General features: G+C 41.4%; 2 protein-coding genes across 3 annotated transcripts in view; one reads left to right on the forward strand and one right to left on the reverse strand.

Annotated features, from left to right (window-relative positions):
- Positions 1-323: 323 nt before the first annotated feature.
- LOC138968242 (uncharacterized) lies at positions 324-16,346 on the forward strand. The gene is made up of 8 exons (XM_070340800.1): positions 324-584; positions 4,086-4,480; positions 5,509-5,655; positions 7,430-7,577; positions 8,185-8,371; positions 11,602-11,791; positions 13,144-13,293; positions 13,842-16,346. Exons 2-8 carry the CDS (start codon positions 4,093-4,095, stop codon positions 14,081-14,083), a joined length of 1,452 nt encoding a protein of 483 aa, XP_070196901.1. The 5' UTR covers positions 324-584; positions 4,086-4,092; the 3' UTR covers positions 14,084-16,346.
- A 2,735-nt stretch (positions 16,347-19,081) lies between these two features.
- Positions 19,082-22,828, reverse strand: part of LOC138968243 (TBC domain-containing protein kinase-like protein) — a 40,364-nt gene continuing 36,617 nt past the window's right edge. For both annotated transcript variants that reach the window (XM_070340802.1, XM_070340801.1), the window contains exon 26: positions 19,082-21,726. In XM_070340802.1, the coding sequence (XP_070196903.1) occupies positions 21,616-21,726 (111 nt within the window). In that variant the 3' untranslated portion in view covers positions 19,082-21,615. The remainder of the gene's footprint in view (positions 21,727-22,828) is intronic.

Genomic DNA, 22,828 nt, shown 5'->3' on the forward strand with positions numbered 1-22,828 from the left:
CTGTTATTACTTGACGTAGTACAAATTAAATAATGCACTAAGCTATTCTTATCTAGCCAGCCCCAAAATGATTTGATGCATACACAAACACACACACATGCACACACGTACACACACACACACGCACGCACGCACGTGCGCACACACACACACACACACACACACATGCACACAGAGGCCATTTCAAAAAGAACAAAGTTTTAATTATTTTTCATTGTTTGCAATTTGCAATTAAATCAAGCTAAAAAGCTGGCAGGTAACATAAAGAACACTAAGTTCACACTAAAATCAAACCAAACACAATGATACCAAAGGTAACTCATATCCCAACCCACTCACACACACACACACATTCTCACATCCTCAGCCATGCATGTGGATCAAATACCGCTCTTCCATTCATAAGTTATGTTACTTTATGCTGTTAACAGATTTTGTTTAAACGCTGTATTGCTTGTACAAGAAAAAAGATGCCTTCCCCCTCTGTCTCGGTAACCCCTACCCAAAACGCAAAAATTTGGAAATATTCCGGCTTGTAGTCAATCTGGGCTAACCGGACAACTTTCTGCAAAGTTGAGGCGTCGGTAAGTGTCTTGTTTGTTTTTCCCTCTCGAAGCCTGCAAAAGTGCAAAAACTGAAAAGGCTGAATTCAAGTGGAAAGGAAAAACACTGTGTGCAGCATTTTTTTCTTTAAAGAGTTGATTGCCAGAGCAACTTGACTCCATCTACCATCTGGTCATTGTAATGAATCATTGTTGTCATTTCACTTCGCTTTGCATCCTCCTCACTCGAGCATTCGCTAGCCGAAACAGTGTGCACAGTTATGTTTCCTGCTGGGGAGCATTTTGTTATATGAAGCTCTTGTTTTAAAGCAGAAATAATTGGTGTTTATTCTTATTGTGTTGAATTTAAGCCGTTTCAATTCACATCAGATGTAGATAAATCGTACAAAGATTACACATACGTGACATAGCATGCATGGCCGGTGACCGGTCTGTTGCAAGCGGTTGAAGCTGATGACAGTGAATTCACTCAAAAAACCGGGCATGTGTGGTTGAGGAAAGCACCTTGTTACTAAAAGTTAGGTCCTTTTACCAATATGTACTACAGATCTTGATGTGATTGTGAGATAAGTTATTGAGAACTTGAATTCATGTAAAAGTGAAAATAAATAATTTCAGAAATTCACATCAGTGAGGCAAGAACTTTGGTAAGAATAAGGCATGCTGAAGAATTAAGGTCTACTAGTACTATTAAACTGATAGACATACGCTGCAAATATCATTTTTAACGCACATGTAGGAGCAGGTTATACTCGAAAGGAGCGCGCATGACGTTGCAAGGAATATATAATTCTTTATTCAGGACATGCATGGTATTTGAATCCAAGTTTGTTATTTATTTCAGCTAGTTTTTGGGCAGGCAGGCAGCTTCAGTAGCGCAGAGATAGCTAGCTCAATCGGTAGTAGCACTGGATTTGAAACCTGTTTGTCGTTATATGGCCCGGATCGACCCCATGTTCAGCGAGGGTTTTATTTCCCAGAGTCACCTTGATATGATAGATGTTCAAACACCCCTGTGTGCATACATGCGCACTATAAAGATTGGAAGATCACAGGGAAAGTCTCAGGGCTTGGAAACATGAACACTTGCACGCAGGAAAAAGAAAGAAAAAAAATTAGTTGAGCCGTATTGTGGGCATATATATAAATAGGTTACAACACGAGTGGTTTTTTATGTGTAAACTGTATATACCATGAAGATCCAAAAGACAACGTGTGACGGAAACATCAAGCTTTAGTTGTCTGTTCAGATGAGGCACCTCTGCACATACATTATTCTAAAGGCACGTCTGTTGATCTATGTCAAGTCGGTGCATAATGGTGGCTTGGTTGTCCCCGTCAGCTGAAAGCCTCTTACACAGATTTGACTGAATACCTAGTGGTTACACACGCATCTCCTGAGATCTTGGACACCTTCATCGTCTATAAGGGCCTACTGCACCACAGAAGAGCTAGAAAAACTCGCAAATTGCATCGAACAGCTTGTCCAGAGAACAGTCGTAGTCGATGATGTACCGATAAGAACGTGTGTACCAGGTACACTGTAACTTCACATGAGCATAACATTGCTTCTCGAACGGACTGGGTTTTTAACGATTGCTAGTTTGACTTCTGTTTTAGTTGAGAGCACGAGCACACACACTCAAACACATACGGCTTGTCATGTTGATCACAAGAGAGAAACAGAACTGCGAATAGAAGGAAACATAACAGATTACGTCCCCATAATATGACGCGATGGATGACAGACTTCATGAAATCTATGACGCTGTGATGATAGTCTCGGCAAGACGAGACCAAAACTAAGCTATAGCACTGAACGACTCTCGCGCATGTTCTCAAAAGCGTGGTGACACCTTGCACATCCGGTCTTACAGGTACATTTGCTTTTGGAATGTCAAGGATGACAAAAGGTAGAGCCAGCTATGATGTATTTCGTGCACCTTTATTTATCCACTATTTTATGTGTTAGAAGAATGCAATAGTTACATCATGGATTTGACAAGAGTACAATGGAAATACAAGAAATATACCTAGAGTACATTTACAGAGACAAAGAAGGGAGGTCATGGGATATATATATATATCCCATGACCTCCCTTCTTTGTCTCTGTTACTTCAGTATGGGTATATATGTTGTATTTTTATAGCTCAATAAATACATCATGGACTCAAAAAAATATATGATAGTGCAGATTCCGATTTGGGCGAAGAACTATTTTGCTCCCGACCTTTGACCTCGCGCCGAACAATGTGACACATTTGTATGAAGTTCCAAAATCGTATTGCACGGCTCAGAAAACCATATCAGTTGCACGCAAAAATGAATCTCAGAACTGATCTGATGTATGAGATGCAATAAGCAAACGTTTCTTTCATTATGAAAGCAATGCAGGTGGGAAAAAACGAACATTCAACTTACAAGATAACCAGATGCTAGCGAACCAAAACAAAAACACGAGTACCCTCCCCTTGCTTCGTTAGCAGACGACTTTTGAGAATCTGTCAGACCGTCCTTACCTGGCACGGTTGGGCTTCGCTATCATCAGCTGTTTCACGTGTTTTGCGAGCAAGTCTACTCTTTTGCCTGGCTCTGCAGTAAGTCCACATTGGCGATGAAGGTATCTAAGAACTTAACATGTGTGTATTTTTCCGTAATCCAGTCATATTCTTTCAAAATGCAATCAAGCGGCGGTGACAGACTTGGGTCCTGTTTTCCTCGCACCCATACCAGTTTAGGTTCATGCAAACACACTCGCAAAACAGTTTATCATGTAGATACATTTCAAATAGGGAGCAAATGGTTAAATCTACATATGTGTTCCCTAAAATTTGCTTCTCTGTCAATAAGACTAATTGTATAATAATGCGTTCGAAAAAAACAACGTGGAATCGATTCTGAATCGAGTCGAGTAAGCCAAATGGGGGCCAAACCGGTTTCCCCGTTCCGCCGACCTGAAACGCAAAAGAATTGTGCGCTTCAACTAAATGGATTTCTATACGACTTCATTACTTTCTTGCAACTTATGAACCTTTACTTAAAGCTTTTAAACGGTCTGAAAGTAGTGTTACCGCGTACTTATAGATGCACTCATTCGTTTTATTTTTTCAGCGACGGTCACTTAGTTTAAGGTTGCAAAAAGGCCATGTCTCGCTGAAAACACTGTTTCACACTCCACAGATCGCAACAGTGCCGCTAGTAGTCTACACTTTGTGTTTGATGGTAGAATGGGATATACAGATTACAACACTCGTGGTTTTTTATATGGCTTGTATTTCAGTCAAGACCCAGCGGGAATATCAATCGAGAGCCACTCGCCAAAGGCTCGTGTCTCCCGATGATATTCATCCGCTGGGTCTTGACTGAAATACAAGCCATATAAAAAACCACTCGTGTTGTAACCTATACATATATGCCAGCTACCTTTCCCCATGCAGAGAGAACGCAGATGCGAATTCCCATGAGGGTAACCTCACAAAATTGTATGGCACTTGATACATTATCCTTATTCTTACTAGCAGATCTACGATGGAACGCCTGCCATCAGAACTCCTTTGCTACATCCTGAGCAAGCTGGATGGACACAGTCTGGCGTGCGCAGCCAAAGTGTGTCAGCGGTGGCACGGCATTGTCAACATCCTTGGCAAGGCCTTCAACGTCTGGTTCAAACACTGTCTGCTGGAGCTTGGTTTAGACGATGTTGTCTATCAGACCGGTCTTACGCACCTGCTTACGACTACCGGCAGAACAGCTGCTGAAGCACGCAGAGAGGACTGGGAGTTCTGGCAAGAACTTTACGCAGCTAACAAGCGTTGTAACTGCATCGGAAGTGAAAAGTGGGGTCCTGTGGCGGAGCGGGTTAAAAAATGTGATGAAGTTGTGACAGCTTTGGTTCTGAACCCTCCTACCTCAACAAGTGAGTGTTTTGCTTGGTTTTTGTTCAATAGCCGAACTCTGGAAATAACTCTGTCGTGATTGTATGGGCTGTGAATGAGTGAATACTCTTGCTTTTAGTGAGGCAAACTTTCCACACATGCTCCTCCCCCCGCGGGTTAGGGAGAAGAATTTACCCGATGCTCCCCAGCATGTCGTAAGAGGCGACTAACGGATTCTGTTTCTCCTTTTACCCTTGTTAAGTGTTTCTTGAATAGAATATAGTCAATGTTTGTAAAGATTTTAGTCAAGCAGTATGTAAGAAATGTTAATTCCTTTGTACTGGAAACTTGCATTCTCCCAGTAAGGTAATATATTGTATTACGTTGCAAGCCCCCTTTTTTTTATAAGTGCTTTTGTGAACAAGAAACAATTGACAAGTGGCTCTATCCCATCTTTCCCCGTCGCGATATAACCTTCGTGGTTGAAAACGACGTTAAACACCAAATAAAGAAAGAAAGCTCCTTGTTGGCGTGTTTCAGACACACCACTCGCTAGTGACTGGCCTGTAATGTCAATATTGTCACGTGGGATTGATTGACACAGGTAACATTTCCGAACATCGTCTTATTTGTTTGCATTCTCCTTGGGAGGAAGCTGGATTGATTGTATGCTTAGATAGACCTATGTGTACAGTGAAACTTTTGTTTGAAATTGAAGTCCTTCCATTATAAAACTGTTTTAAAAACCGTGTGTTCTTAGAGTTAGACTTCTGTGAGGTCTAAGTTGTTTGAACTTAATAATTTTTTTATAAATGTTGTGTCAAGCACATCACCACTGATCTGTCTTATTTTGAGATGTAAACATGTCATCAGTTTCTTTTACTTTTAGGCTGGAACTTGCATCAGTGTATAGAATGTTGAAATGTTAAATTCATGCAATTGCAAGAGAGGAAATTTCATGGCATAGCTACCACCGTCATTGTTCAGATTAATTAGAAACAATTATAGTGGCGCGACACCAGCCAGTGTGGTGACTTTCTGTGTGCGTACATGTCATTTTTTGTTTCAGGTTACGGGACATTATGGATGGCATTGAAGGATGGTAACTTTCATGGGGGTACACTGGATAGAAGAAGCTGGTTCTCTCATTTTCAGAGCCGACGTGTGTGTCCCGGCCATATTAATGGATGCACAGATATGACCGTAGTCACATTGGGTAAGGCAAAAAAAAAAAAAGTTGTATGTTTCTGGTAACATGGCTACAAAAAATAGGGTAGGTAGGTGGGGATTTTTGTTTTGTTTTTTGTTGTGGTCAGGGTAGAAAATAACTATACAGTGACGCAAAGAGACTGGACTTACTATACAAAGAGAAAGACAACACATTACAAAACAAATGAGACAAAAGGGATGCGGGCTTATCCCCCTTGTGTCGTTTGCCGTCTGTTTCGTTTTGACGCTTTTTGCCTCCTTTTTTTTTTTACAAATGTAATAAAAAAAAGTCTAGGGTCGGCGGGAAAAAACTAGGTAGGGTCGGGTGACCAGAAACATACAACTTTTTTTGTTGGCCTAAGGCACTTTTTTAGACCAGGCTTGAGAACCCATTTTATTCTCATTTCATTCAACAGTTTGCTGACTTTGCCTTTATCAACAGTAGATAACATGCAAACACGCATGTATACACACACACGCCAACCCATGCACAGATATGCACACACAGGTGCATGTGATTGTGTTCAACACACCGTCCTTGTACTGTTTAGGATATAGAGATTACACAACGTCATCGAGTGAGGGACCGAAAAATATTGAAACTCGAGGATATCTCGGTTGATACCACACACAAAAATCATCCGAGAGTTTCAATATTTTTTGGTCCCTCACAAGATGACGTTTGTGTAATTTGTGTATACAATGATCAACGACAAAGACAAAAATTAAAACAAAAACAACACGAACTCTTTTCCATCGAGGAATGGTGGAAGGAAAATAACACAACCGGAAATAGATCTAGATCTAAATTGATCTCTATGACCCGTGCCTTGATACCATTGAGATCATAGGAGATGCACAGCAGTGCCGATACCAGGTTTCTTTAGCTTCACTTTAAAATGATATCAGAACGATAGTTATTCACTTGAAAGTGAACACAGGAGAGTTGTATACATTATTTTATGTTAGTTTCATAAAAAGAGAAAGGGTCAGTTTGAAGTTAAGATGTTAAGAATTATTTACTGGATTGTTTGTTTAGATTATTAAAATAATGTATTCGTCTTGCATTATAATGCAAGATTTACTTGGAGGTGGACTGTTTTGTTCAGACTAGTTATTGGAATAGAAAGATCTGACACCCCATCGCATTTGTGCTACTTTCTCTTATTAGTTTCTTTGGTGAAGGTTTAGTCAATTCTTCTTCTTCTTCTGCGTTCGTGGGCTGAAACTCCCACGTACACTACGTGTATTTTTTGCACGAGTGGAATTTTACGTGTATGACCGTTTTTACCCCGCCATTTAGGCAGCCATACGCCGCTTTCGGGGGAAGCATGCTGGGTATTTTCGTGTTTCTATAACCCACCGAACTCTGACATGGATTACAGGATCTTTTTCGTGCGCACTTGGTCTTGTGCTTGCGTGTACACACGGGGGTGTTCGGACACCGAGGAGAGTCTGCACACAAAGTTGACTCTGAGAAATAAATCTCTCGCCGAACGTGGGGACGAACTCACGCTGACAGTGGCCAACTGGATACAAATCCAGCGCGCTATCGACTGAGCTATATCCCCGCCCCATTTAGTCAATGACTTGTTAGGATTATCCAAAGGAGCACAAGATGATATTCATTACCTTTGTTATTACAGGGGACCCCCCTCTTTTTAATACTTCCCAATTTAAAACTTCCCCCGTTTTAAGACCATGCCTTTATGTAAATTGACCTCCATTTAAAGACCCCTTCCTTTGGGAGGTTCCACTGTATTATGAAATGCATATTGCAGACGGTTGCCCTGGATACGGTACCAGCAGCACAGAGCCAGTGTCCTTTGTTGTGTCCACTGGCATTCAGGGTGTCGTCAAGGTCACCGACTTTCAAGGTCATCAGAAAGCTGTGATCGAACCAAGGAGCCATCAGGCCTACTGCGTCAGGTTTGTGTGCATGTGTGTGCTCTGAACAGCCCTCAAAGTAAAATCAGAAGAACAAAATTCTGGCTAAGATTTGGTTATTAATGCCTTTACAAATAGACAAATTCAGAAAATAACTCTGTTGGGTTTGTATGGGTTGTGAAAGAGTGAATACCCTTGTATTTACTAGGACAAACATTGGCGGGGCCAATCACAAGCGAGGGGTGTGTCTGAAACTCGTGGACAGGAGCACGTGTGAATTTATTTGTCTGAGAAAAAGCAAGGGTGTTCACTCTTGCATAACCCTTACAAATACCGACACACATTATTTCTGAAAATCGTCTATTGACCAGTCAGACATGACAGACAACCACAAGCCCTCATTCTGTAGAAAGAAAACTTTTGAGAATTTTTTGGGTGTCTTTTTTTCTGTGCAATTATATCTAAACTTTGGTGAAAGAAGTGTGATACGTCAAGGCATATTTTTTTAAATAATTTACAAAATGAAAAAACACCAAGAATTGTTTTGTTTTGTTTTTTCTGAACAATTATGTCTGAAATTTGGTGGAAGAGGAGTAATGCGTCAGGGCAAGAGAAGTTTATGCTGAAGGCAAGCGTGTGTTTGTTTCAGTTCTGTGGGGCCATACTTTGTGGTGGGCCATGATGCGTGCATCACACAAGGCCTGGTTATTTACAAGATTGTCAGGGCAGCAAAGATGGCGGGAGGCAGCAGCAACTCAGTATCTGTTCTTCCCCTTATGAAACTATCAGGACTGAGGAACTCTGCTGTTATGTCTGTCATGCTATCTCACAAGCAGGTATGTTGATTTGGCTTTGAATGCTGCATGCATGCGCACGGTAAAGATCCCAAACTCACAGGGAAAGTCGTAGGGCTAGGAAAACTTGAATACACACATGCAGGAAAAAATGTTTTGGGATAACGTGATTCCGTTGCTGCACGCTTTACTCGGGGTCCAGGCAGCAACCCAATTTTCCTTGAGGGAATTTCCAAGGACAATAAGATTTACCAAATAAGTTAAAAAAACGTTGCTTCACCAAAACTCCTCTCTTTCTCCTGATGAGTCTGTTTGCTCTTTGAAATACCCCCCGTGGGTTAGGGGGAGTCCCATATTGGTTGGGACGAGAAAGAATTTACCCGATGCTACCCAGCATGTCGTAAGAGGCGACTAACGGTTCTGTTTCTCCTTTTACCCTTGTTAAATGTTTCTTGTATAGAATATAGTCAATGTTTGTAAAGATTTTAGTCAAGCAGTATGTAAGAAATGTTAAGTCCTTTGTACTGGAAACTTGCATTCTCCCAGTAAGGTCATATCATATGTTGCAAGCCCCTGGAGCAATTTTTTGATTCGTGCTTTTGTGAACAAGAAACAATTAACAAGTGGCTCTGTCCCATCTCCCCCTTTTCCCCGTCGCGATATAACCTTGAATGGTTGAAAACGACGTTAAACACCAAATAAATAAAGAAAGAAAGACTCTTTGAAATTACTACTCCCATTTAATAGCATGGGCAGATTATTCTGGCTGAAATAGAGTAGTTTGAGATATGATTTACTGCCTAGAAGGCATAAGAAAGTGCCCAGTGGGTTGGGACCCAAGCATGGGCTCAGATTGGTTGAAATCTCAAACAAATCTCAGTTTCAACCAATCCCACCCTGCACATGGTTTCCACTCAGTTAGGTAGTACTGGGGCGGGAAAATAGCTCAGTTAGGTAGTACTGGGGCGGGAAAATAGCTCAGTTAGGTAGTACTGGGGCGGGAAAATAGCTCAGTTAGGTAGTACTGGGGCGGGAAAATAGCTCAGTTAGGTAGTACTGGGGCGGGAAAATAGCTCAGTTAGGTAGTACTGGGGCGGGAAAATAGCTCAGTTAGGTAGTACTGGGGCGGGAAAATAGCTCAGTTAGGTAGTACTGGGGCGGGAAAATAGCTCAGTTAGGTAGTACTGGGGCGGGAAAATAGCTCAGTTAGGTAGTACTGGGGCGGGAAAATAGCTCAGTTAGGTAGTACTGGGGCGGGAAAATAGCTCAGTTAGGTAGTACTGGGGCGGGAAAATAGCTCAGTTAGGTAGTACTGGGGCGGGAAAATAGCTCAGTTAGGTAGTACTGGGGCGGGAAAATAGCTCAGTTAGGTAGTACTGGGGCGGGAAAATAGCTCAGTTAGGTAGTACTGGGGCGGGAAAATAGCTCAGTTAGGTAGTACTGGGGCGGGAAAATAGCTCAGTTAGGTAGTACTGGGGCGGGAAAATAGCTCAGTTAGGTAGTACTGGGGCGGGAAAATAGCTCAGTTAGGTAGTACTGGGGCGGGAAAATAGCTCAGTTAGGTAGTACTGGGGCGGGAAAATAGCTCAGTCGGTAGTACTGGGGCGGGAAAATAGCTCAGTTAGGTAGTACTGGGGCGGGAAAATAGCTCAGTTAGGTAGTACTGGGGCGGGAAAATAGCTCAGTTAGGTAGTACTGGGGCGGGAAAATAGCTCAGTTAGGTAGTACTGGGGCGGGAAAATAGCTCAGTTAGGTAGTACTGGGGCGGGAAAATAGCTCAGTTAGGTAGTACTGGGGCGGGAAAATAGCTCAGTTAGGTAGTACTGGGGCGGGAAAATAGCTCAGTTAGGTAGTACTGGGGCGGGAAAATAGCTCAGTTAGGTAGTACTGGGGCGGGAAAATAGCTCAGTTAGGTAGTACTGGGGCGGGAAAATAGCTCAGTTAGGTAGTACTGGGGCGGGAAAATAGCTCAGTTAGGTAGTACTGGGGCAGGAAAATAGCTCAGTTAGGTAGTACTGGGGCGGGAAAATAGCTCAGTTAGGTAGTACTGGGGCGGGAAAATAGCTCAGTTAGGTAGTACTGGGGCGGGAAAATAGCTCAGTTAGGTAGTACTGGGGCGGGAAAATAGCTCAGTTAGGTAGTACTGGGGCGGGAAAATAGCTCAGTTAGGTAGTACTGGGGCGGGAAAATAGCTCAGTTAGGTAGTACTGGGGCGGGAAAATAGCTCAGTTAGGTAGTACTGGGGCGGGAAAATAGCTCAGTTAGGTAGTACTGGGGCGGGAAAATAGCTCAGTTAGGTAGTACTGGGGCGGGAAAATAGCTCAGTTAGGTAGTACTGGGGCGGGAAAATAGCTCAGTTAGGTAGTACTGGGGCGGGAAAATAGCTCAGTTAGGTAGTACTGGGGCGGGAAAATAGCTCAGTTAGGTAGTACTGGGGCGGGAAAATAGCTCAGTTAGGTAGTACTGGGGCGGGAAAATAGCTCAGTTAGGTAGTACTGGGGCGGGAAAATAGCTCAGTCGGTAGCGGCGCTGACTTCAAAACCAGTTGTCGCTGTCGGCATGAGTTTGATCCCAAAGTTCGGCGAGGGATTTATTTCCCAGAGTCAGTTTTGTGCAGACTCTCTTCGGTGTCCGAACACCCCCGTGTCCACGCATGCCACAACCCAAATTCACAGTGGAAGTCTCAGGTCTCAGAAACATGAGTGCATGCATGCAGGAAAAGGAAAACATGGGGTAGCGTTGTACTGTCTGGCCGCTCGCTTTGCCCGGTGAGAAAGCAGCCCAAATCCCCATGAGAGTAACTTCACAGGAACCCCCCCGTGGGTTAGGGGGAAGAATTGACCCGATGCTCCCCAGCATGTCGTAAGAGGCGACTAACGGATTCTGTTTCTCTTTTTACCCTTGTTAAGTGTTTCTTGTATAGAATATAGTCAATTTTTGTAAAGATTTTAGTCAAGCAGTATGTAAGAAATGTTAAGTCCTTTGTACTGGAAACTTGCATTCTCCCAGTAAGGTAAATATTGTACTACGTTGCAAGCCCCTGGAGCAAATTTTTGATTAGTGCTTTTGTGAACAAGAAACAATTGACAAGTGGCTCTATCCCATCTCCCCCCCTTTCCCCGTCGCGATATAACCTTCGTGGTTGAAAACGACGTTGAACACCAAATAAAGAAAGAAAGAACTTCACAGGGCTATCTGAAATCTTATCTTACCTTCTTGTGCAAATTGCTCCTGGTCATCACACACCAAATAAGTGTTGCTGATTGCTTTAGGTGGTAGCAGGAGATGATCACGGCATCCTGTATTCCTGGGACATTCCCTCCCTGTCCAGCTTTGAAGGAATGTCGCCCAAGTCGGGACAGATTGTGGAGATCGACAAACCTTCGGCCGCCGTTCAGCTGAAAACTATGGTGGAGCAGGTCCTTCTCCACCGCAACCAGGTCATCGCCCTGTCGGCTATGGGTCAGTTCAAATCTTAATAGTGATAAAAGTAATGAACACTTATTAATCGCCCCTTCTCACAAGAGCTCACGGCAATGTACAATAGCGATAGCGTGCACTCACACGCACGCACACACACACACACACACACACACACACACACACACACACACCCACACACACGCACACACACACACACACAAACTAACATACAGTTTGTGGATAACAATACTATTAAGACTCTCATCTAAAACATACATTTATAGATATACATATGACACAAAGCTTCATAGAACTGACTTACAAGGCTATATCTCATGGCACAAAGCTTCATAGAACTGGCTTACAAGGCTATATCTCATGGCACAAAGCTTCATAGAACTCACTTACAAGGCTATATCTCATGGCACAAAGCTTCATAGAACTGACTTACAAGGCTATATCTCATGGCTCAAAGCTTCATAGAACTGACTTACAAGGCTATATCTCATGGCACAAAGCTTCATAGAACTCACTTACAAGGCTATATCTCATGGCACAAAGCTTCATAGAACTCACTTACAAGGCTATATCTCATGGCACAAAGCTTCATAGAACTCACTTACAAGGCTATATCTCATGGCACAAAGCTTCATAGAACTGACTTACAAGGCTATATCTCATGGCTCAAAGCTTCATAGAACTGACTTACAAGGCTATATCTCATGGCACAAAGCTTCATAGAACTCACTTACAAGGCTATATCTCATGGCACAAAGCTTCATAGAACTCACTTACAAGGCTATATCTCATGGCACAAAGCTTCATAGAACTGACTTACAAGGCTATATCTCATGGCACAAAGCTTCATAGAACTGACTTACAAGGCTATATCTCATGGCACAAAGCTTCATAGAACTCACTTACAAGGCTATATCTCTTGGCTCAATGTGGTCTTTAATTGAGCCCCAAGTCAACTTCATAAAAACTCAGTGCCAAAGATTTGTGCAGCCAGCTTTACCCAAGTTGAGGCTTAACAGGGGACCCTGTAGCTCAGTTGAGCACTGGACTTAGGGTCCTCGTGTCATTGGTTCGAATCCGGGCTGGCACAGACATGAGTCTACTGTGACCAGAATTTTTCTGCAATGGGATGATATAGTGATGAAAATTGTCCCTAAAACTAAAAGTGTTTGCCTCCTGACTGAAAATATTTTATTTGAGAGGGGGAGGGGACGGAGAGATGAGCGAGGACTGACTAATTGACTGTGATTAGTGAGATTTTAATCAGTTACCACCTTGGTCATGATATACGTTATGTGTCTACGAGTGTCTGCACATGCCTATGCCTATGTCATTCTTTGAGCTGCTGTGAACAAGGTGTCATGTTGTCGCAGGCCATGGTATCATCTTCGTTCTGAACAACGATGACTGGAGCACAATGTCTGTCATTTGCGAGGAGAAGATTAATGCGCTGGCAGGAATCGGTGGCTACATCAAATGTTTTGCTGCCTCTGGCTCTGTGTTAGCTGTTGGTCGTCGCACAGGTGACTCATATTTTTTTGTTCGAATGTGTGTGTTTGGGTGTGTGTGTGTGCGCGCGTGTGTGTGAGAGAGAGAGAGAGAGAGAGAGAGAGAGAGAGAGAGAGAGAGAGAGAGATTGGAGTGAATTAGAGAGAGAGCAAGAAACGTCTTTTTTGCAATTTTTGTTACAGTGCTATTCTGTTTTGTTACTGCAGAAGGAGGTGAAATGTCCAATGATTAAAATAAATCTTTTCCTCTAGTTGTCAGTCAGTGTTTGCCTCTGCAAATACATGATGAAATCCTCAAAATAACCTCTAATTTAAAAATGTTTATTAGTGCTCTGTTTAAAATATGAACTGTTTGCTTTTCTTATAAAATTAACACACCTTAGTGATCGGTGAGTCTTAGTAATGAGCAGTGTCCGTCCGTATGGACGAGTTGTGGTCAAAAAGTATAAAATTGTCACTTTCTTCCATGCCTATTGAGCTTGAACAGCAGATAGTTCGTTTCCGATTGATATTACTTCTGGCAAAGGCGAGTCGTATAAGCATTAGCTTTTATTTTTTTTCAGGAGTTATTCTGCTATTCCGAATATCTTCGAAGAACTGGCCCAGCAACCTGAAGCAGAACTTCATCGGCTGTTTGTCGACCAACATGATGGACCTGACGACGCTGACATTCTCTGACGACGGGAGGGAGAAGGTGCTGGTGGCTGCGGGCAGTGCAGTGTTCGCCTTTCAGTGGAGGAGAAAGGAAGAGCAGATGCTGACGAAAAAGACCTCGGCTGTGAAGACTGTTCGAGGAAGACCGTGAAACCCCCGTTTTTAAGGAACCTCTCCCACCCACACCAAATTAAGACCTCCCCCCTTTTAAGACCTTTCCTGTTCAGATTTTTTCTTCATAACATCTGTGAATCTACATTTTGAGACTCCCTCCTGTTAAGGGCCTCATTTTCTGATTATAGGGGTGTCATAAAGGGGGGTTCCACTGTAACACAGACTGGAGAAAACATTCCATGAGCTAGTCAGGATCGATATCGGAGATTTTTGAGAAATTCACGCATTTTGATCATTTCTCAAAAATTCGAGTTTTAGCTATCTACGATGTAGTTTGTTCATTCAGTCAGTGTGACACAGGGGCAACTCTGAGATTGTGATTGTTACTAACACTGTATAGTGAAAAGTATTTTGTCAATTCGCCATTGCACTTTGGGAAGTATTCAGGCAAAAGGCTTATCTAGCCCACAGGCTATGATTCATATGAATCCGTCATTTGGTGCAAGCCATTTCTGTTCACAGCAAACGTGCTGCGATATTTTTTAGTCATTGAACTACCTTAGAGTAACAGAATAAGAAGTGAGTGTGTGTGTGTGTGTGTGTGTGTGTGTGTGTGTGTGTGTGTGTTCAAAAGTGCTGCAATATTTTTTAGTCGTTGAACTACCTCAGAGTAGGTAACAGAGAATAAGAACGTATGTGTGTGTGGGCATAAAAAAAGAGTGCGTCTTTTACAACCCATAACATTTGAGTGGAAAAAAAAAGTAGTCAAATTAGATGGTTTAACATGTTCTTGTTGGTTGAGGTTAACAACAAAAAACTGTTGAAAATGTTTAAAAGACTTGTCAAACCCTCCAATATGCTAAGGTTTTTGCAGCAAGTGATTACATTTTACAGTTTATTTCAGCCGCTATTTTCTGTATTAATGTTGTTTATACTTTGTTACCTACATTCGCCAGCTACTCCAGTTAGATAATGAAACAAAACGTTACCCTGGTTACTGTTAGCATTACAAATGGTTTTGTCATAAGTATAACGTTCAAATGACCTACTTTTCTTGTTTTTTGATTCTGTATTTTGGAACGTTGGCAGTCTGTTTATTTTTGGATTACAGTAGTTAGATGATGGTTGAACAACAAAACCATTTTTCACCACTTTCCAATGCTTTTCTGAGATTTGCTTTGTACCGTTTTTTAAAAAATATTTTCCGATTTAGGTTTTCACTTCATTTAGGGCACCTGAAGTGGTAGCTTTGATTCTACAGTGGAACCCCCCCTTTTAAGACGTAAACAAATCTGAGAAAATCAGGTCTTAAAATAAAGAGGGAGTCTTCTTCTTCTTCTGCGTTCGATGTTATATTATTGTGGAAGCGTAGACAGCCGATTTTCTCCCCATGCCAAGTTGGCTGCTGTCTTTCGTCTTCGGTGGTTGAGATTCTTACTCAGGGTTGCCTCCTCCCCAAGAGTAGCTGCCTTGCTGGGCTGTCGAGTCCACTCTACCCGGGTTTGTTGTCGAAGTTTTCCTTCTCGTAGCCTTTGCCTTTCCCAAGGCGCACACAAGGCAGTGCGGGTTTTGAAATCGGAGTTGTCCTTCTCCTAGATGAGCGACCATTCAAGGTTGACGAGCCCCATCTGCCCGAAGCAGCTGGTTTTAAGGCGCCAGGAACTCGCCTGCATCCCTTCTCCTGTTAGTCGAAGACAGGGCCCGCCACGTGAAGGCCAGGAGCTGGATTTGACTGTTAGAGGTGTTTGGAGACACGAAGCCATATGGAGCATTTCTTGGGAAGTAGGCGCTTATCTTTATTTCCACCCCGGCATAACAGTCCTTGGGCCCCAGAGGGAGTCTTAACATGTATGTTAGTTTACAGAGGTTATCAACAGAACAACCCCCCGCGGGTTAGGGGGAAGAATTTACCCGATGCTCCCCAGCATGTCGTAAGAGGCGACTAACGGATTCTGTTTCTCTTTTTACCCTTGTTAAGTGTTTCTTGTATAGAATATAGTCAATTTTTGTAAAGATTTTAGTCAAGCAGTATGTAAGAAATGTTAAGTCCTTTGTACTGGAAACTTGCATTCTCCCAGTACGGTAATATATTGTACTACGTTGCAAGCCCCTGGAGCAAATTTTTGATTAGTGCTTTTGTGAACAAGAAACAATTGACAAGTGGATCTATCCCATCTCCCCCCTTTCCCCGTCGCGATATAACCTTGAACGGTTGAAAACGACGTTAAACACCAAATAAAGAAAGAAAGATGAACATAACATATGTAAAAGTAAGGTCTTAAAAAGAGTCTTAAATTTGGGGTCTTCTTCTTCTTCGTCGTTTGCTCAGAGTTGTCTGTCATGTGAGCGTAGATGCGTTATGCTGCCGTTACGCGCCTGACAAGTCGGGCCCAGCACATCCGACTTCAGCTTGTTTTTATATCAGAGTGTTCGCTCTCCTAGATTGATTGCTTTACCGGGCTGCCGAGTTCAATCTACCCGTTAAATATGGGGTCTTAATGGGGGGGTTCCACTGTATTTATTTTTGTTTTCTTCTCTGTAATGTTTTTGTTTGTGCACATTTTTTTGTTTGATGTATTTGTGATTGTATTTGAAATGATGACCGAGATCACTTCCAGTAACTCTAACAAAAATGGCATTTAACTTAGCGTATTGTATTTGAAATGATGACCGAGATCACTTCCAGTAACTCTAACAAAAATGGCATTTAACTTAGCGTGTTGGTTTTCTTTTTACAGTTTTCTATGGCAGCTTTTTGAGTATTTTGTGAAATTCACAATTTTTACTGGATCAGTCTTCTTTTGCTTTTTGTGTGTAAGTGGTGAGCTTTTTTAAAAACCACGAGTAAATGTTCTGAAGAAAAGGAATACTGTGTGAGCTGATAAAGCAAAATAGTTTTTCTTATGTTATTTTTAAACCATGCATTTTTTTCATTATAAGGTTAGATGTTATTCTTTCATTCTTCTTTTTTGCTGCAATAGTGTCCATGTATTTGATTCTTCTTGTACTTACTTGGTGGTGGAGTGATAATGTCACAAACACGTACGTAAAAAAAACCCTGAAATTTATGAAAAATAAAACTTCCAATATCATTTGATTTACAAGTTTGGCTCAGACTTTATTAAGCATATTTTTTCATGAATTTCACACACACACACACACACACACAGACACTATACCCATCAACAAAAGTATCAATAATAATCATACATATTCCTCTCTACATCAGGACCCGGTGGTAAAGGATTACAAAAACCCACATCAATAACTTACATTACGTGAAAATTGCAAACAGAACATTTAGTCTTGTTTCGTTTCACAGTCATAAACATTAACATCCAATTCATACACTGTAGTATTTCTTTCTCCTTCCATTTTAGGGGTAAGTACTTCTGTTTTTTTAATTTATGGGCCACATAAACATTAGGTCATAGGGGAAGGGCTCCTAATATGGACCGGCTCCTAATATGGACCACCTCCTGTTCTGACAAACTAACGGCGCTAGAGCGCTCCAATTTTTTTTTATTGGCTGTATTCACCCTCTCTGGACAACTTGCACATGTCAAAAGAGTTACAGAAACACAAACCTCAAAACCGATAGGCTTTTTCTCTTTTTTTTACATTTAGTCAAGTTTTGACTGAATGTTTTAACATAGAGGGGGGAATCGAGACGAGGGTCGTGGTGTATGTGTGTGTGTGTGTGTGTGTGTGTGTGTGTGTGTGTCTGTCTGTGTGTGTGTGTAGAGCGATTCAGACTAAACTACTGGACCGATCTTTATGAAATTTGACATGAGAGTTCCTGGGTATGATATCCCCGGACGTTTTTTCCATTTTTTCGATAAATACCTTTGATGACGTCATATCCGGCTTTTTGTAAAAGTTGAGGCGGCACTGTCACACCCTCATTTTTCAATTAAATTGATTGAAATTTTGGCAAAGCAATCTTCGACGAAGGCCGGGGTTTGGTATTGCATTTCAGCTTGGTGGCTTAAAAACTAATGAGTGAGTTTGGTCATTACAAATCGGAAACTTGTAATTAAAATTATTTTTTTATTAAACGATCCAAAAACAATTTCATCTTATTCTTCGTCATTTTCTGATTCCAAAAACATATACATATGTTATATTTGGATTAAAAACAAGCTCTGAAAATTAAAAATATAAAAATTATGATCAAAATTAAATTTCTGAAATCGTTTTAAAAACTATTTCATCTTATTCCTTGTCGGTTCCTGATTCCAAAAACATATAGATATGATATGTTTGGATTAAAAACACGCTCAGAAAGTTAAAACGAAGAGAGGTTCTGTAAAGCACGGCGCAATCGCTACCGCGCCAAACAGGCTCGTCACTTTCACTGCCTTTTGCACTAGCGGCGGACTACGTTCAGTTTCATTCTGTGAGTTCCACAGCTTGACTAAATGTAGTAATTTCGCCTTACGCGACTTGTTCACTTTTGGCATGGTTCACTCTAAATTTGCCGCCTAAAACGGACTCGTTTCTGTCCACATCCAACGCTTTTATAACACAAACATTGCTTTATATGACAGCTAAAACTGTATGTGTTACAATTTAGCAGTGTTGACCCTGAGTTTCTCCTGCAAACAAAAAATAATAGCAAAATAAAGTATGTGCGAGTCCCCTAATATGGACCACCTTCAACAAATCGAAGAAAATAAAAGCTAAAGGCTATTTTCATTAATTCATTAAGAAGCTTGCTGGAAATAACCCATAACTCGCCCTCGAGATTTCAAAAAAATATAATAAATAGTTTTCTTTTCGTGGAAGTTGATAATTTCATTTATTTTCTCTCTGTTTTTCATAAGTTTCTTTAGTTTCCTGTTGTGCTTCAAATGATGTTCTCATCAAGCCGAACGAGATAAATCTAAAATATATTTGAATTAATCAGACCTGCACATTAACTTGTATCATTTTATTTTGAAGTATAAGGGGCTTTTTACCGTGATTCGTGAAGGCCTCTTCACTGTTCCATATTAGGCACCTATGCTCCTAATATGGACCCACCCTTTGTGATTTTTTTCTGTATTTAATTTTTGCTGAATATCTATCAAAGCTATTTCACTCTAATTAGGCCTAACGGTTAACCTAAGAGAGAAGGACTACCAAACACAAAATGAAACTTCTTCGCAAGAAAACAAGCAAGTTATCAGCATGAAACAAAAAGTGGTCCATATTAGGAGCCCTTCCCCTACCTACTGTGAGCAAGAAGGAACACGAAACAAATACATGTAAAATACCCATCCATCCATTCTGTATTGCAACCTCATTCCGCCTTAACACCACTTGCGCTCAAACATTAAGGAACAAAATCAACAGATGCTAAGCACAGCTGTTCCCAGGGCTTCATTTTTGCCTCCTTGGCTGCAGGCAGGCTGAGCTATTTTTAGCATCCTGACCACCACCGCTCTACACAGCAGTGCTGGCTCACTCAGAGCTATACACTGATAATTACCATCTTCCGGTGTTGTGCGGAAGCATTTGGGTATAACAAGCAAGCGAGCTTCACAGTGTGCTGGCTGCAGCTGTTGGTAGCCTCTGCCTTGACTATTTTTAACTCACACTAAAATGCAGGCCAGGAACAGCCATGTAAGATGTTGTACATGAGTCAAATGTGTGAACAATTTGTGAACACAGAAGGACTTCTGTCCAGGTTTTAACATAATGGTTTTCCAAGGGCAAACACAACAATTCTAGGAATATAATCCTTGGGCCAGTGACAGTCCCAAAACACTACCATAAGTTCTAGCCTGTGTAACAATAACATAACAGTCCTTAACCTCTTCACTGCCACAGTATAACAGCATTTTGGTATTGCTGTGTGCCAGGGCAAAATTTCGCTTTCTTCGGTAGGTTCACTAATCTGTTCACTGCTCGATCATTTATTGAGATATCTCTTAGATATTTGGCATGTGTTTTGCTTATACCCTTGGCTATTATAGGATGACATGATCATTGGACTTTGTGATTGTTATAGTAAAAATTGATATAATGACCATTTTCGTCAAAAATTACAGTTTCCGGACTTACACACACACAGTGACACACATTGCAGCACGTAAAACCACACAAAACACTGCTAAAACTGGTGTCAAACATCAGGTACTCACATTACAGCCCATAAAAGTATTCTTCTGTGTGGTAATCCATAAATCACTTCTTGTAGAGCTTCCAGAACACTGTATCGCTTGAAAACAGGTCTACGAGTTGAGGTCCGACTTTCAGCCGCCATTTTGAATGGCGAGAATGCTAAAACAGTTTTCAACACGTGGTAGAACGTGGTAGCAACTTTAGTAACTTATCCGAACGGTCTATGGGAAAGAACTGTGTTTAGAACCCCTACAAGTACTTGGACAGTGGTTACCTCCCATTTAGTTTTCAGAAATGTCCTGAAATGTTGGTGACACAAATCCCACGTATGAGATACGGTTATGGGCGTACGACAAACCAAAAATGACCACGTATTACATACGGGGTGGGCAGTGAAGGGGTTAATATTGGTAGACCCTGTTCGGTGCATCAAACAAGACTACACAGTAATCTGTCAAATTCAAAGTTGGACAATGAAATCTCTGTGATGGCAAACAAAAATAAAAAGAACGGTGTATACCAATACAATTCAGTAACCTGATCGCAATTTGCAATAGACAATTTTCGAAAATAACTCCGTCAGGTTTGTATGGGTTGTGAAAGAGTGAATGCCCTTGGCTTGCTTTTCCTCTGACAAATAACTTGACACGTGCTCCTGTCCACGTGTTTCCGACACCTCCATAATGTCCTCAGTAATAGATATGTTCACGTGTGCTAAAAACACTTCTCTGGTACAAAACAGTTTTGTCAAGAGAAGCACAATCTAGCTTCTCTGGCAAAGATAACCAGATCAAATCACAAAATTTGACACAAATCACCATAACGGTGCACAAACAAATCTGTTGAAAGGACAAGCACATTTTGCTTCTAGCCCCCAATAGTGTTTTCAATGTTCTCTGAAAAGCATTAACAGACTTTTGATATATTATTTTTGTCAAGTGCTCAAGTGCTAGTCTCTAGCAAAGCTATCCAGAGCAAACCAATAAATGTTACACATATGGCAATAACGGTGGGCAGACATCTCTTCAAAAGGACAAGCACATTTTGCTTCATGTACCCTTGTCTTGCTATTGTTCTCTGAAAAGCGGTGACAGATTGTTTAGATTTTTGTTTGTTTGTTCGTTCATGGGCTGAAACTCCCACGGCTTTTACGTGTATGACCGTTTTTACCCCGCCATTTAGGCAGCCATATGCCGCTTTCGGAGGAAGCATGCTGGGTATTTTCGTGTTTCTAAACCCACCGAACTCTGACATGGATTACAGGATCTTTTTCGTTGCGTACTTGGTCTTGTGCTTGCGTGTACACACGGGGGTGTTCGGACACCGAGGAGAGTCTGCACACAAAGTTGACTCTGAGAAATAAATCTCTCGCCGAACGTGGGGACGAACTCACGCTGACAGCGGCCAACTGGATACAAATCCAGGGCGCTACCGACTGAGCTACATCCCCGCCCTGATTGTTTAGATGTCTGGAGGCGCCACGGTCAGCATGCCGGTTGTCTTCAAGACGTCGATCCCCTTGTGCAGAACACACACTCGACTGTAGTTCAGTCGCACCAGCTCATTGGCAAACTGGAACAGAAACAAAAGTCCACAAAGGGAATGATCTTTCTTTATTTGGTGTTTCACGTCGTTTTCAACCACGAAGGTTATATCGCAACGGGGAAAGGGGGGAGATGGGATAGAGCCACTTGTCAATTGTTTCTTGTTCACAAAAGCACTAATCAAAAATTTGCTCCAGGGGCTTGCAACGTAGTACAATATATTACCTTACTGGGAGAATGCAAGTTTCCAGTACAAAGGACTTAACATTTCTTACATACTGCTTGACTAAAATCTTTACAAAAATTGACTATATTCTATACAAGAAACACTTAAGGGTAAAAGGAGAAACAGAATCCGTTAGTCGCCTCTTACGACATGCTGGGGAGCATTGGGTAAATTCTTCCCCCTAACCCGCGGGGGGTACAAAGGGAATGAGAAATAAAACATGACCACATACCCGCCTATTATATACAGTGGGACCCCCATCATAACACTCCCTCTTTGTTAACATCTGATTTTTTTTTAGGTCTTAAAATGGGGGTAAATTTACAGAGGTTATGAACAGAAACCTAAAGTCAAGTCGCGTAAGGCGAAAATACAACATTTAGTCAAGTAGCTGTCGAACTCACAGAATGAAACTGAACGCAATGCAACGCAGCAAGACCGTATACTCATAGCATCGTCAGTCCACCGCTCATGGCAAAGGCAGTGAAATTGACAAGAAGAGCGGGGTAGTAGTTGCGCTGAGAAGGATAGCACGCTTTTCTGTAAATCTCTTCGTTTTAAACTTTCTGAGCGTGTTTTCAATCCAAACATATCATATCTATATGTTTTTGGAATCAGGAACCGACAAGGAATAAGATGAAAGTGTTTTTAAATTGATTTCGAAAATTTAATTTTGATCATAATTTTTATATTCTTAATTTTCAGAGCTTGTTTTTAATCCAAATATAACATATTTATATGTTTTTGGAATCAGAAAATGACGGAGAATAAGATGAACGTAAATTTGGATCGTTTTATAAAAAAAATGATTTTTTTACAATTTTCAGATTTTTAATGACCAAAGTCATTAATTAATTTTTAAGCCACCAAGCTTGAAATGCAATCCGGGCTTCGTCAAAGATTA

The sequence above is a fragment of the Littorina saxatilis genome, linkage group LG6 (assembly GCF_037325665.1).
Source record: "Littorina saxatilis isolate snail1 linkage group LG6, US_GU_Lsax_2.0, whole genome shotgun sequence".
Classification (NCBI taxonomy): domain Eukaryota; kingdom Metazoa; phylum Mollusca; class Gastropoda; order Littorinimorpha; family Littorinidae; genus Littorina; species Littorina saxatilis.

Bases quoted from the DNA above. Each gene is read 5' to 3' on its own strand.
- LOC138968242 (XM_070340800.1), top strand. From the start codon at position 4,093: ATGGAACGCCTGCCATCAGAACTCCTTTGCTACATCCTGAGCAAGCTG. The intron at 5,656-7,429 runs GTAAGGCAAAAA...TGCATATTGCAG, and splicing joins TATGACCGTAGTCACATTGG to ACGGTTGCCCTGGATACGGT. The intron at 8,372-11,601 runs GTATGTTGATTT...TGATTGCTTTAG, and splicing joins TCATGCTATCTCACAAGCAG to GTGGTAGCAGGAGATGATCA.